Here is a 14,784-nt window from a genome sequence, read left to right on the forward strand (position 1 = left end):
TTACTTGAAACATTCAAATTGTTAATTGTTTTGTTGTTAGTTATAATAGTCAATTGAATGTCGTGTTTCTTCAGCTCTTTATTGAGCGTGTGTTGAATGGAATGGGAGTGTTTCACACGTACATACTTTTTCTTTTGTATTTGTAGTTGATTATCTCCAGGCCTTTTGTTTTTTTTCTTATTAAAGTAGGGTTTATAAGTATTTAAGTATTAGAAGTATTTAAACTTGCAGTTTTGGGTCATAGGCAAGGTTTTGTGTCGACGATAGATTTATTTGGTATTGATCATGACACTGATCATCGACTAATATAAACATTTGTGCGCTGAACTATCTTTACCGTCTTAGGATATTAAATATTGTGTTGGGCTGGTCATGTCTGCCAATATACTGGGAGAAGAAGCGTAACACAATGATGAACCACATGTAGCCTATCCTCAAAATACTCCCATCATTTTTCTCCTTTATTGTGTGACGATGTGTCCAGCCCCAATTTCATAGCCCTCCTCATTAGTGTAGATAAAGTAAGATCAACATTTAAATAAGATACAGTAGGCATAACTCAATCAGGTAGGTAGTCATTTGATGTCATTGTTTTCTTTACAGAGAACGTGAAACCTAAAGGACCTCCAAGAACTGAACGTGAACGTAGATTTAATACTGAGAATCGTGAGGAGCGAAACAATCAAAGAAACCGACCAGACAAGCCACCCGGAACAGGCAGTGATTTTCACAGGTAGCTCTTCTGTTTACAAATTATTTTCTGATCAAGAACATATTAGGTAATGCAACTTGCATTGTAGAATAAAAAACGCTGGATAAGTTGGAAAGATATAGGTATTGGGTGATACACCATTAGTAGTAAGGAATAGCCTACTGATGAAGTTTTTATTCTTTATTTATGTCGTAGACTATCATTCAATTTTTAGTAACAGTGGACCTGTAGGTACCATTGATTGTGAATATTCTGTTAATATTAAGTGGTTATAAATTGTTTATAAAGTACCGATCGTAGATTGAACACGAGTTACTTCTTGCGCTGCTGTATATTTTTTATATGTGTAATGTTGTGTTTTATTTACTAAAAACATAGTTTTCTCTGTAGGCCTTTGTCATATGAACGTTCCTTAATACTTGTAATATTGTAAAGTATTGACCGTTTTATGTGTTCTGCTGAGACTCATTTCAATGTGATGGGATAACAAATGTTCACATAAGACGGGTTTCTCATGAAATGTTTAAATATTTCTATGGAGAATAATTTTTTATGCTATTTAAAAATGTACCTAATCCAGTTGTTCATATTTTTAGCCTAAATGTACATGGCATGTACTCAGGAAATTAACCCTTTTTTGTTCATTTACAGCCATGTGTTAACTTATGTATGTTCATGTACCAAAATAATAATACTAATCGTAATTCAGTTCCACAAGATTTTAAGTTTCTTTCTCAACATCCCTATTTTTTGCGCTTTTCTTTTTTTTTTGTGGTTCAATTTCCTGTTAAATAAAGAGTTTAATTGGTAACCATATACTAGTGTGTCCATATTCATAGAAAGAAAGTTTAACATCTGCCATATCTTTTTTCACCTTGGCTGCCAAGTTTACATTTACCCGAATTATAAAAGTCTAACATTAACTTTGTGATGAATATACATACAGATATAAAATAATTTAAAACTAACCAGTAAAGTTTGTTATTATTATAAAATCAGTTAATTTGAAGATACAGTAGACTTCCTCTTATCCGGACACCTTTTAACCGGACTACACTCGGCGGATGTGGCATGTCTTTAACCGGACAATTTTTATCAGCACATTGGTTTAACCGGACTAGATCGGCAGGAAGTGGGCAGTACTGAAACGACTGTTCTCGTGGGAAAGATTTGAGACCAGTGATCACGTGTCTAAATACAATGCTCTCCTAAATTTAAGTCGAATATCACAGTAAGCAGTCCGTTTTAACAAGTTTTTGAGGACGTCGGTTTAACCGGAAAACCCGTTATCCGGATTGGCCTCGGTCCCGAGGAGTCCGGATAAGAGAGGGAGAGTCTGCTGTATTTATTAATTTTAATAAAACAAAGGTCACAAAATGTCTTTTCTCATATTAGTTTCTGGTATGGCCTACCATTCAATTTTTAAAATGGCAGATTTAAAGTTTTAAAAATAGATTTATAACTAAAGAAATGAAAATAGGTCTACAGTAAAACCCCTCACATTCATTAGGTGCAGGACTATGCCACAACTTGAACACAAACAAATATGAAACTAATTCAGAACAGTTTTGATGATGTTTGATGTGGATTGACTTTGTGAAGGGCATTAAGGCTTGAGCAGCCTTCAAATTTGGTTTGTAGTGGATTGCAAAAAAGTATTTTAGTTCTATTGTAAAATATTGTACGTAGTCCTTAATCATTCTATTATGCTTTCTCAGCAAAATTGTAAACATCTACGGTCACAGAAAAATCATCATCACCTTCTGTAATTGCACAAAATCACGGACACCTAATGTTCCACATTTGTGGAAAAATAATCATAGTCTTCTGCGATTGTGGTAAATCTTGATCACAAAATCTATTACACACATCAATTTTTTGTAACAATGTTGATGTCCAAAATGTCTTGTAGCATTGTAATAAAATAAATAAATAGAACTACTATATTTGTGGTATCATGTTTTCTGTAATTGTGGCTAAATCGTCAATTTCTCCTACAGTCACACAATCTTTGCAAATGCTTTCTTCAATAGTGCAGGGTTCACACTTTCTGGAAAGTCAGGGAATTAGGAAAAGGTCAGGGAAAGTCAGGGAACACTCGGAAAAGAATTCCGAAAGTCAGGGGAAAACGTGGTTTTTTTAATAAAATGTCAGGGAATTTTTTAGTTTTGGCTTTAAGATTCACAAAAGTTACTGCGATGATAAAAAACTACAACTTCTCTCTGGAGAAAAATCTTCTTGTGAAAGTGGGCTCCATAAAAAAAAAACTGTAGTTTAGGCTACCGGTACCTGTATAGTTTTATGCAATTTTGTGAAATATTCCTGGTTGCTACATTTCTAAGCAATATTTGTTTCCAGTTTTGGCGTCAAATTACCAATTTGCTGTTAGATAGTCTGCTGTGTTAGAGAAACCAGATTAACCTTAATTCTTGCGCGTGTTCGTTCAGAGTTCAGACCCTATAAAAATGTTGACTAGATTGTCTGTGTTCTTGAATTGTCTGAGTTTATTGTTGAATACTAAGTTTCAACAAATTGGATTTTGGGTATTTAGTTTTTTAGTTAGGCCTATTAGTATGTAATCAAAGTAACTAACCTTCCGGCCCGTAACTAAACTGTGCAGTACGTATTGGTTTTCCGTGTGTTCCACTAAACTCTTCCACCAATGGGAATTGCGCCAGTTTACCTAATATTTCTGTAAAACTGGCCCAATAAAGTAACGTATTATGTATTTAAATAAAATGTTTTAATCACCGGTACATTATTATGTATTTACATTAAATATTTCTTGTTAGTAGATACTGTATTCAAGTAAAATTGTTACAGTTGCCTAGCCTATGTATTAATTAGAAACTGTTATGTTTTGTGTATTAAAATAAATGTTTTAAATTAATGAAAACGAGAGCATTGCCGGCTATGGGGATTGTGGAGGTTGATTAAACAAGTTTTTTTTTCATTCCTTATAAGTTGTGTACATAGCGAGTCGAGAGTCAGGGAAAATGTTGACCTTTGGTCAGGGGAATCAATTCCTAAAAAATAGTGTGAACACTGTAGTGGCAATATAGTGAGAATAAAAGCTTATTTTCTGACTTGGTGCTCAATCAGTTGTCAACTTTTTGTCTTGGCTCCGCTTGAACTTTGACCTGCTCTAGCACCTAACTTCTATCTTAACTTGGCCAGGAATGGAATTTCATAAAATTTTGCTGGAGACTGTCGACTACACGAGGCAACGTCAGGAACATTGCTGCGGTCTCCCTACAGTGCTACGTTTTTCTCTAGAGTCTGCTACGACGAACTGCAGTCGGCTTAAGACCCTTGACCCTTACCAACGTCAAAAATATACAAGTACATAACCGTGAAAAACTGGGAATAAACCTCAAAAATAGTACAAAAAATCCAAATAAAAACACATTTAATCTACTTTTTAAAGTGGTTACTCTACTTACAAGTTTTAAAACCAAGTATGGGGGTCTTCCATACCTCTTAGAACCCCCGGTAGGATGGTGTCCTGTATGTGCCCCCCCAAATCTATGGTTCATGTGACACCTCTGAAAACCAAGGTGGTTACCCTGTCTTGCTATAGTAGGACCTCAATAACTCCAAATATCTTATTTTTTTATAATCCCTATGAATCACAATGTTAAAAGTACCTCTATAAGTCAAAGGTTTAAATATTTAACCCAGATAAGTAGAATTTTAATGGTTTTAGATTAGTAATACTCAACCTCATAATTCAAATTTTGTCGTACAGTGCTTTGATCATCTGCGTTTTGATTCATGTCAAAACATATAAATCCAACTTCCTTTGTTTGGAAATGGCCGGTAGTGTTAGTCTGCCAGTTATTGAGATTATTTTGTGTGTGTCAGACGTCATGTCATCAGTTAAGTATAAGTGTAAGACGTTGACACACAACGAAAAAAGAAGAGCGATAAAGACAATTGACAATGGGTTCAAGAAAAAAGGTATAATTACCAGAGAATTTGAAACTCTCTTAACACTTTTTAAGATTGTAGGTGCATCTGCACTTGTAACATTCAAATACCTAGCATACCCTTTATGCAGTAATCAGGTTTAATAGTTTTTAGACCTGTCAGGTGAAGGTTTTTTGACGAGGTAGCACTAGTTTGCGGGTAGAGGATTGCGTGGAATTCGGATGAGATGGCAAGACATTGATTCCTTAACCAGTGTCCATTTCCCCTCTCATTGACATCACCTTCATCCTACACGAAACAGAACGTGTCTCAAATCGGCCCAAACACGAAGTGGCGTACCTGTAACACCCTTACTTTACAGGGTGACCAAAGCAAAAATAAGCGTTTTTATCAACTCTGTAGGCCTATACCTTGGATTTTTTAAAAGCTAATATCTACCTTTATTTTTTAATATATAGTTAAAGATGTCTAGTCTCACTTTGCTGTCAATTTATGACAAAAATGTATACTATTTATGGGGAATTTTTTTTTGTATATGACATTGCAGTTACGTCACTTTGTGATTGGGAACATATTAAAACACTTACGCCAGAGAGATTGGCACTATAGTTACATTAAATAAATGTATTTTTACCCGAGATATTAAGGGGAATATGAATATAGTTCATAGAATAGAGAATAAGAATATGTATGAATATTATTACAATGACAAATAATAATTATGAATAATCCAATTTTACAAAACAAAACGGTTTCAGAACTTGAAATTCACAATTAAAATACTGGATAAAGGAAGACAACAACCTTCTTAAAGTAAATAAATAAGTAAATATAATTTGGTAAAAGAATTACAAACTTTACTGTATTTCAAACTGAAAAAATCCTTCATGCAAAACAAACAAAATTTCCTTTTAATTGCAAACATAACAAAATTAATAATCAGCCTACTTTCAAAAAAAAACTTGTTAATGCTTATAAAACTAAATTAAATTGTTTTTAGTCGTAGCAAAGAGTAAAGTCTCATAAGGTTCTCGTTCATGCGGAAGGGATTTATAATAATTCACGTGTTCTGCACTTCTTACAACTGGAATTTCGTCTTGGTACAAAAAAAAAAAACAAAAAAAAACAGGTCCTTGTATTTTTCTGCGGAGATCTTGCAGGGTTGATTATAGAGCACTTTTAGAGCTGGTTCAACCACTCTCTTGAGAGTAGTCACCTGTAGTTTTCCTCTATAGATAGCTGGTCTTGAACATTTCTGCCTTGGATTTCCTTTTCTGAATTGCCAATCAACCATGCTAGGCCAATGAACTGGGATGTTTGTTTCATTATCTTTTCTTACTGTCAGAATCCTGAGTTCTTTTGCCAGCTGCTTGAAATACAAAAAAACTTTTAGACTCTATCTGATGAACTGTGTAGGACTGTTTCCTTCTTGCTAAATGCAAGATAGGAAGAAGTTGTGAAGGAAGAAACAAATCCCCTGCTAGTGAAATTGTATGGCTTATAGCACTATGTGCTGTGTCACCCTCGTTTGGGCAGTGGTAAGGCTCAAAGAACTTTAAAATTATTCTTTTAATTTTTTTTATGTCTTAACAACCACGTGTAGTAACATTGAGACAGTCATGCTGTTTTTGATCTGTCCGGCACATCCATAGCAAAGTAATACACTGAAAGCCTTTCGGTCGTATTCTTATAATAGCTGAATGAGACAGGATGCAATCTCACGTGAACCACGTTTGCTGATTGTTTTGTTCCATCATTATAAACAATGACACTTTAGTAACCAAATCATAAATATTGTAAAGTTGAAGGCCCCCAATCTCCTTTTATAAAAAACAGCACTTTCATTGGTTCTCGGGAGAAAAATTACGTTTTGAAGATCAAACAACAAACAGGCTTAGGTTTCTATGTTTGTTTCTTGATTAAATTTTTCTGTAATACCTCTCACTTCTACTGTATATGTTTGTTAAATTTTCCTTCTATTCTTGCTTTTGTAACACTATCACCTGTTACAGTGCTCGCCTAGTAATCAAAAGGTCGCCGGTTCGATCCTGAGAAAAGTTAGTAGCTTTTTGATGGTTCGAAACTGGACCCAGCTGTTCCTGATCATTGGGCTTTAAATAAATGATCCTGACTAATGAAACCGCTGATCTTAGTCAGTAACAAAGCTACACAGGTCATCACACACCATTCTACATTCATCCTTCACTCATATTTGGGTTAAAATATGCACCTAGGTGGCGTCCCCATCTCAATAATTATGATTATGATTACCTATATAGGTTGTGCACAATGTACAAAGATTTTTTAGGACGATGGATACTTAAATTTAAACTTTTAAATATCTTCCTGTATGTTTTCAAACTTCCAATATTATTTCCGGGATTTTAATTTTGATACATGTGAAACATCTTTTCTACACTTAAATCTGAATCTAGATATTCTCGTATGCTGTTTCCTCTACAATAGTGGGATTCAACCTTAGGGATAAAATGTGGCTCTTGTCACATGCTCCTCAATCATAGCAACTCTATCTGCTGTCGCATGTTGTCTCCCGCCTCGTTTCTCTGGCTCGAGAACTCCTGTTGACATTACTTTATCCAAAGCAGTTCTTGCTGTTCTTTGCCTTTTTCGTAGTGTATTAAGGAAAAATATTTGAAATCTAATACCATCTCAAACAGGTGCACCACCACCAGTTACGACAGTTCATGTTTGGTACAATACTGGAAGTTGGACCAAAACCTCTCAACACGAACTGGCGTAAGTCTACTTACGCCAGTTCATGATTGCTGAAAATCTGATAAATCATTTACGCCAACACAACAAACGTGCATATGTCAAAAGTGGGTTGAGATACAGTTACGACACTTTGTGACATATTAAAGCACATCAAGTAAGACCTATAGACGGCGTATCTCAAAATCATAATATTATCAGTTACGCCACTTCGTGTTTGGGCCGACAGGATGATCGGATTGGCACGACAAGAAGATTAAAAAAGAGTACAAGTAGTCCTACTAGGTGGTGTTTGCAGAGGCATTCACAAAATTGAGCGGATTTATCAGGACAATATTTTGTCAGTCACCCTTACCATGAGGCTTTATTATTATCTATATATTAATTTGAAACTGTTTTTCTTTGTGACAGCTATTTTGAGAGAACGGCTGGGCGTAGAAACTCGGTAGAGGTGTCTAAAGAAAGGTCCTGGTCTGTAGATGAGCCATCAAAAGAGAAACATGGAGAATTACCTCGGGGCTCTGCCCCAGTGGCCTTTAAATTCCCATCCCATGTTATTCTTATGGAGGAAAACAAGGTTTTTGTCACAGCTAATTTGAGAGAACGGCTGGGCGTAGAAACTTGGTAGGGGTGTCTAAAGAACGGTATTGGTCTGTAGGTGAGCCCTCAAAAGAGAAACGCGGTAAATTTCCTTGGGGTTCTGTCCCAGAGGCCTTTAAAGTTCACTCTGCAATTTTGTTTACATTACGACCATATGGATAATTTTACACTACTTTAATGAACCAGCTGTTAATATTGAAATTGTATTCAAAGGTCTACTGAAACTGTCAAAATTAAATGTTTACATTATTATTTATGATTTTAAATAGATTCTCCACTGCATGGCAAGTTTTTTATAGTTTCATCAAAATGATGAATTTATGATACGTTTTAAATGTTTTGTTCAAAAATCTATGCTTTATTGCTCTTAGAAATTTTTAAATTATGAAATAAGTGTGATGTATCAATTTCAAAGGAACATATAGTTATTCCTTATCGGGTTAGCTTATATATATATTGTAAGGTTGGCACTTGCCTTTTTTCCTACTTTCAATCACCATTTATTTTTAAATTCAAGAAAGAACACAAGATATTCATTTATTGGTATACAAGTTTTTGATAATCGGGTTGAAAATTGTGTCATAGATGAGTACGTTGAGGATGAGAGCTGTGTTTAAGTTTTGGAATAGACTAACTACGGAGTATGTTTCATCTATGGTTTTGGTGAAGTAGGTGAACTAATTCAGGTATTAAAAAAAAAATGTGTACACAGTTTTTACTTTGATGTACACATGTAGCTATGTCGAACAACACATCTAAACCTCACTACATACAAAACATTCGGAAACACAACAGTGTCATCACATCTCATCGCATTTGCATAATTTGTTACCAAGGCTGGACTAGGTTATGGATTTGGTTCCGCAAATGTTCAAGATATGTGATCAAATTTCCTACAATTATGGTTCATTCCATCCACGAAATACATGCACAGCTTTATGTGATCGATATGGCCAAGGCAAAACTACCCCATAAGTTAATGAATTATCAAGTAAGAACAGGATGATTAAATACATGGTTCGATGTGGCAAGAGAACGAATTAAAATTGCTGAGATCGAAGTAAGAATGTTATTGCTTTCTGGAGAATCAGATATTTTTATCAAATACAAAAAAAAAAAACTGATTTAATATGCTGATAGAATTCTGTATTTTCATGACCAAAGATGAAGATTTACTTATAAATCCGGATAAAATCTGAATGATTTTCCTAAAGCAGATGAAATTAGTGGTTAGTAATAAATATTGACTCTTTCCGTAACATGATAGACTAATTATATGAACTTATTCTCCCATAAAGTGAAAGTGGCTTTGGCAAGAAACAAACTCATGAACAAACAATTATAAGACTCCTAAAAAACCTTTTGGGCAACTTAAAGCCGATAAAAAGGTAGGAAATATTGTGTTAAACGAATTCATCAATCACGTTTTTAGGGAACACAATCGTCATACTTATTATTGCTTATCTTCCCTTCATTTAACTAAGATTTTAATGACTTCACTCTATCCATCGCAGTTAGCTGAATTTACATAAAACCTCAAGATTAACCGTCGATTTCGACGGGGTTCCACTAGTTATTTTGATTTTTTAAGCAACAATTTTCAATGGTAACTTTTGTGTTATGTGTAACAACAATTATTGTTGGGATTCCCATGTGAAGGGAAATTTAAAACTAAAAGCTTTGGGGTGAATCAACTTTTTCTCTAGTAGAACAGTAACTAACCAGTGTGTTAACTTGTCTGTAACTGGTGTGTAGTTTTAGTCAGTGTTTGTCTCTTAACTAGTGATAACGTAGAATTCAACCAAAAACCAAAATAGTTTCAGCTTCTACTATTTTTGTTACTGATAACTGGATGAAATTTGAACTGTATGTGCTGGTGAGTAAATAAATGGAAACACGACGGATAGGCTATAGCATTCACTTGTATGTGACACCCTTATAACAAAAGAATTTACTATTTAACCCCTGCTGTAGTAAACCTACAGACCAAGCAAATTTCAATTTGTCAATGTAAAGTGCAAATTAATCATCACATTAAAGTCCATTTATATAGTATTAGGCGTTTCATGGGTTTGTATACATGTTTATGGCATGTTGGATTAACCGTGGTTTTCAGTTACCCGTGGTCTCCCTCCCCCACCCCATTACCCCGGATAATCGAGGTTCTACTGTATAATCAATGGTATCACTGAGAGTTAAGAGAACACTGAACTAACCACTAAATCACTTACTTACTGTCTACAAAGCTACGGTACTTGGCAATAAATCCAGACTTATGCAACTGTAAAAAAAAAACTATGCAACTGAAATTTGGCAGAAGGGTGTAACAGTCCAAATTACTAGCAGGGTGTCTAGTAGTGGGGAAAAACGGGAAAGTCGGGAATTAGTATTGAATTTCAAAATGGTCTTGAAAAGTCGGGATTTAGTCTTAATTTAGACACCAAAGTCGGGAATTTTCATGATTTTGCCGCGATCGCGCAAGACGACGATGATGTTTACGTGACCGATGGAGTCAATGATGATGTCTAAACGGCCTCGGGAAATGTTCACAATTTTGTCGCGATAGTGGACGATGACGATGGCGTTTCCGTGACCGATGGAGTCAATGATGATGTCTACACGGCCGCGGGAAATGTTCATGATTTTGTCAGTATCGCGGACGACGACGATGGCGTTTCCGTGACCGCGGTAGTCAATGATGATGTCTACATGGCCGCGGGAAATGTTCATGATTTTGTCAGTATCGCGGACGACGACGATGACGTTTCCGAAACAGCGGGATACGACAATAACGTTTCCGTGACTGCACGGCACGACGATGACGTTTCCGTGACCACGGGAGACAAAGATGATGTTTACACAGCCGCAGGAGACAACGATGATGTCTACACGGCCGCGCTAAATGTTCATGATTATGCCGCTATTGCGGACGATGACGTTTACTTGACCGCAGGAGATAGACAATAGACAATGTTCTCTAATTACATATTCGTGGGAGAATAGTACATGCGTCAACATGGAGATGACGGTGATGTCTTAACTTAAACTTAAGAAATTTATCATTAACAAGGCTATTTATTCATTTGAACTGTAATTGACTTCTCTTTCCCTACTTATCAAAGTATGTTTTATCTGTTAATTCTTTGTTCTTTTACAATTTTTCTTTTACTATAAGCATGTATATTAAATTATAACTTTATCATTAAGAAATGTGATTCTATTCATGTATATATTCCTTATCTACTTGATAAATAAAGATAATCGCAAAGAAAAGATAAACATCGCCGGAGACGATGATGATGTTTATACGGCCGCGGCAAATGTTAATGATTTTGCTGCGTCACGGACGGCAACTATGACATGACATTTCCGGAACCGCGGCAGTCAATGATGATGATGTCTAAACGTACGCATACATGATATAAAAAAAAAACAAATTTCCTAGTTAGAATTTTTTACTGCTGTATTATTTTTTCTCTCGAAAACACCACATTATCTTAATACTACTTTATGACAACAAAGACAGGATTTTTTAGAAAATTTGGTTAAGCTATACAAATTGGTATCGCTATCATGAATTGAGAATCGATACATTTTGGTATCAACAGTCACTAATCGTTGAAAAAAGTAGTCCTTAAAAATCTAGAATTAGTCTTGAAAAGTCTGGAATTAGTCTTGAATTTTATAATGGAAATAAACTAAACACCCTGTACTAGGCATGACCATCGATACTAAACTCTCTTGGACAGGACATGTGAATAGCCTGAGCAAAAGCTAAGACCTGGAATTTATGTAATGCATAATATGATTAAATGTTGTAATAAAAAAAATAAAAATTAGCCCAAAACCATGATAATACAAGACATAAAAATTTAATAAAACCAGTGCAACATAGACTAAAATTTTTTAATTTATCCCCACAATATATGGAACCTAAAATTTATAATAAGCTGCCTTCGACAATGAAAGGAATTGATTGCACATTGAAATTTAGGATATGGCTTCTGGAGAAGGCATTTTATTCACTGGAAGATTTTCAAAAATATGTATGATTATTTTTAAGTAGGCCTTTTGGTTGTTGTTTGTTTGTTACAATAGATTTAGTTTGAAGACAAATCACCTGTCAAACATTGATGTAACGTGATGATAAATAAATTAATAGGAGGACAGGAAGCCACTAAGACTTCATATTCCTTAAAGAAATCTAAATAAAATATTTATTGATTGAATGGTATATTTATCTGTTTTATGATGCAGGGAGGATCGTGGAGGTGAGAGGAGACCTGAGAGGCGCCAAGGTCCGAGGGAGGAAAGGGAAGGAAACCGAGGAGATGGAGGCAGAGGCACTGGACGAGGCATGGGCCGTGGTCGTGGAAGAGGAGGCAGAGGTGGTTTCGATGGACGTGGCAAGCGCGAGTTTGATAGACAGTCTGGCTCTGACAAAACGTAAGTTGTTGATCATGTTCATTTCACTACTGAAATATAATACAAAGTGCAATGTCATTTTATTAAATTACTTACAAGTATAACATAGTTTTTGTCTTCAGTTGTCATACAAATGGGTCTATTGCATTCACTCCACGGTTGTTCACTCCACCCTAAACAAATTCTTTGGCTGTTTGTTGGCTTCACTATTCCAACCGGGTACAGTCAGCTCCAGAAGTAGACGTACATGTAGAAAATACAAATTTCAAAGTGTACTGTACAGTGGATCAAATGCTCGGTGGAGTGAACAATCAGTATTATTAAAAAATATGTAATCATAGTGAACTTGGCGTTCACTCCACTATCGTTCGCTCCACCAGCGATGGGCGATGGGTGTTGCAATCTGCAGGTTTGCGGCGCATTTACTGATTGTGATAGTATCGAATGAAAGCTTTTGAAATAAAATCCATTGTTTTAGCCCCTGAACTGCTCTAAGTAGACTAAATTAGGTACATACCCTTTGTCACTCAGTCCAATTTGTAGTAGGTAATTCTTACTACATCAGATTCCCTCTTAATGGTGAAAACCTTAAAACCACGAATTAGGTCAACCGTGTAAAAACCTTGATTTTGCCGTGAATTTGTTTTTGAAACCTTAAGACCCCAAATATGTCACCTGGAGACGACACAAGGGGCAAGTGGTGTGAAACTGAATGCAGTGATATCGAGATTGTTGTTTGTGTGAGTTAGACAGAGAGAGAGAGAGAGAGAGAGAAAGACAGTTTAGTCATTGTGCCTCAAAGCTCATAGTGGTTTAAAAACTCATGGCCATGGCTTGAATTACGTCCTATAGGGAATAGCCATTGTTTAAAGACAGAATTTCTCGATTCGATACCAGTTCTGAAATATTACTCGACAATTATTGATACCAATTCCATATAAAAACTCATATTTAAGGAAGTTGTTGCCATGTTCAATGTTAAATTGTTCGTTTAAATTCTGAACCAGACAACCGGCATAGTTCATGCCGGCCCAAAATTATTGTGTGCTCTCAGTTAAATATCGTATCAATGTCTGATAAGTAAATGGAATCAGGGAACCCCTCTTGTTTTTTCGAAACAAAATTAGCTTAGACCGAAAACATCCAAATTGACGTAGCACTGACACGGTAACTCTGCTAGAAAATCGAGACGCTGTAAAATGTTGTTATGTTGGTAGCACTAAGCTCATTGACTGTTAGCTTGATTATTGCAATCCCACAACCTCAGTTCCAAAGTACTACTCTAGTACAAATGGTGGCAAACGTCTCGCGATTCTCGGCATTCTCGCATTCAGTGCTACCTTCGGTTGTAGCTCTAGTTCAGTGCGAGCAACTATTTCCATCATTGCCGGTATTGACTTGAGCTCAATAAGTATTTGTCTGCGTTAGTTTTTCGTGTAGCAAGCAATGGCGGAACTGTACTGTAGTGTAGACAATATACAGACAACGTACGATTTAAGTTACACTACTGTATACGATTCCCAATCAACGCTCGACTGTGGATTGAATTGATGTCTAGTATTTTAATATTTTATTTAAAACTTTATTAACAGAGTATACTATCATTGAGTATACTATCGATCAACGATTTAAAATTAACAAGTTTACCTACAACAACCATAAATAACCAATAATATATATATTTAATCAAGAATATTTGCCATCCAAATAAAGTATACCGACCGTTCGATTTAGATTAAGAAATATAACCGATAACTCGTCTTTTATTTTACCAAGTGTCAACAGTAATCAGGCCTACGTAACTTTACAAAGACTACCATTTACAAAAACATTATGAGTTTGCTCTTTGTTGTCAATTGCCATGGATACCAATCAACATTTACTTTAAAAACAGATCATTTCTATTTCTGGTTAAGTGTTCATGACAGGCAGCTTGTGTAGAAAATGAGTTGATGTTTTGTTTTACATGGAGGAGGTTACTAAAAATATACAAAGAAGGCACAGTCATGGATGTTTAGTAGGCCTACCACAAAACTAGCTCTACAAGAACCCCTAGAGGCAAGGTTAGCAAGTACTCTAATGGCTTTTCTCTGCCATCGAAAAACTTTGGTTACATGGGGGGAATTTCCCCAGAGACGGATGCCATAACTAATGAGGGAATGAAATAGACCATAATATGTGATAATCAATGTATCCAGGTTTACAGACAATTTAAGTTTACGTAACAAGCCAACCACACGAGACAGTTTTTTTCATAAGTTAAGAATATGTGGTTTCCAGCTTAACTTTGGAATCTAATGTGAACCCTAGTAGTTTAACATCACTAGCCTACTTACATGATCTGGTACTTGCTTGAGAGAGAAATAGATCAATTCAGTCTTTTC

The 14,784-nt window shown here is 35.5% G+C and overlaps 1 protein-coding gene across 1 annotated transcript in view; it reads left to right on the forward strand.

Annotated features, from left to right (window-relative positions):
- LOC128997772 (plasminogen activator inhibitor 1 RNA-binding protein-like) overlaps window positions 1–14,784 on the forward strand; it is an 82,779-nt gene that overhangs the window by 5,150 nt on the left and 62,845 nt on the right. The window contains exons 2-3 of the mRNA XM_054423449.1: window positions 604–733; window positions 12,233–12,421. Of these exons, the coding sequence (XP_054279424.1) occupies window positions 604–733; window positions 12,233–12,421 (319 nt within the window). The remainder of the gene's footprint in view (window positions 1–603; window positions 734–12,232; window positions 12,422–14,784) is intronic.

Source organism: Macrosteles quadrilineatus, unplaced genomic scaffold (assembly GCF_028750875.1).
Source record: "Macrosteles quadrilineatus isolate MER2022 unplaced genomic scaffold, UCM_ALF_1.0 Scaffold_7__1_contigs__length_78375512, whole genome shotgun sequence".
Lineage (NCBI taxonomy): Eukaryota > Metazoa > Arthropoda > Insecta > Hemiptera > Cicadellidae > Macrosteles > Macrosteles quadrilineatus.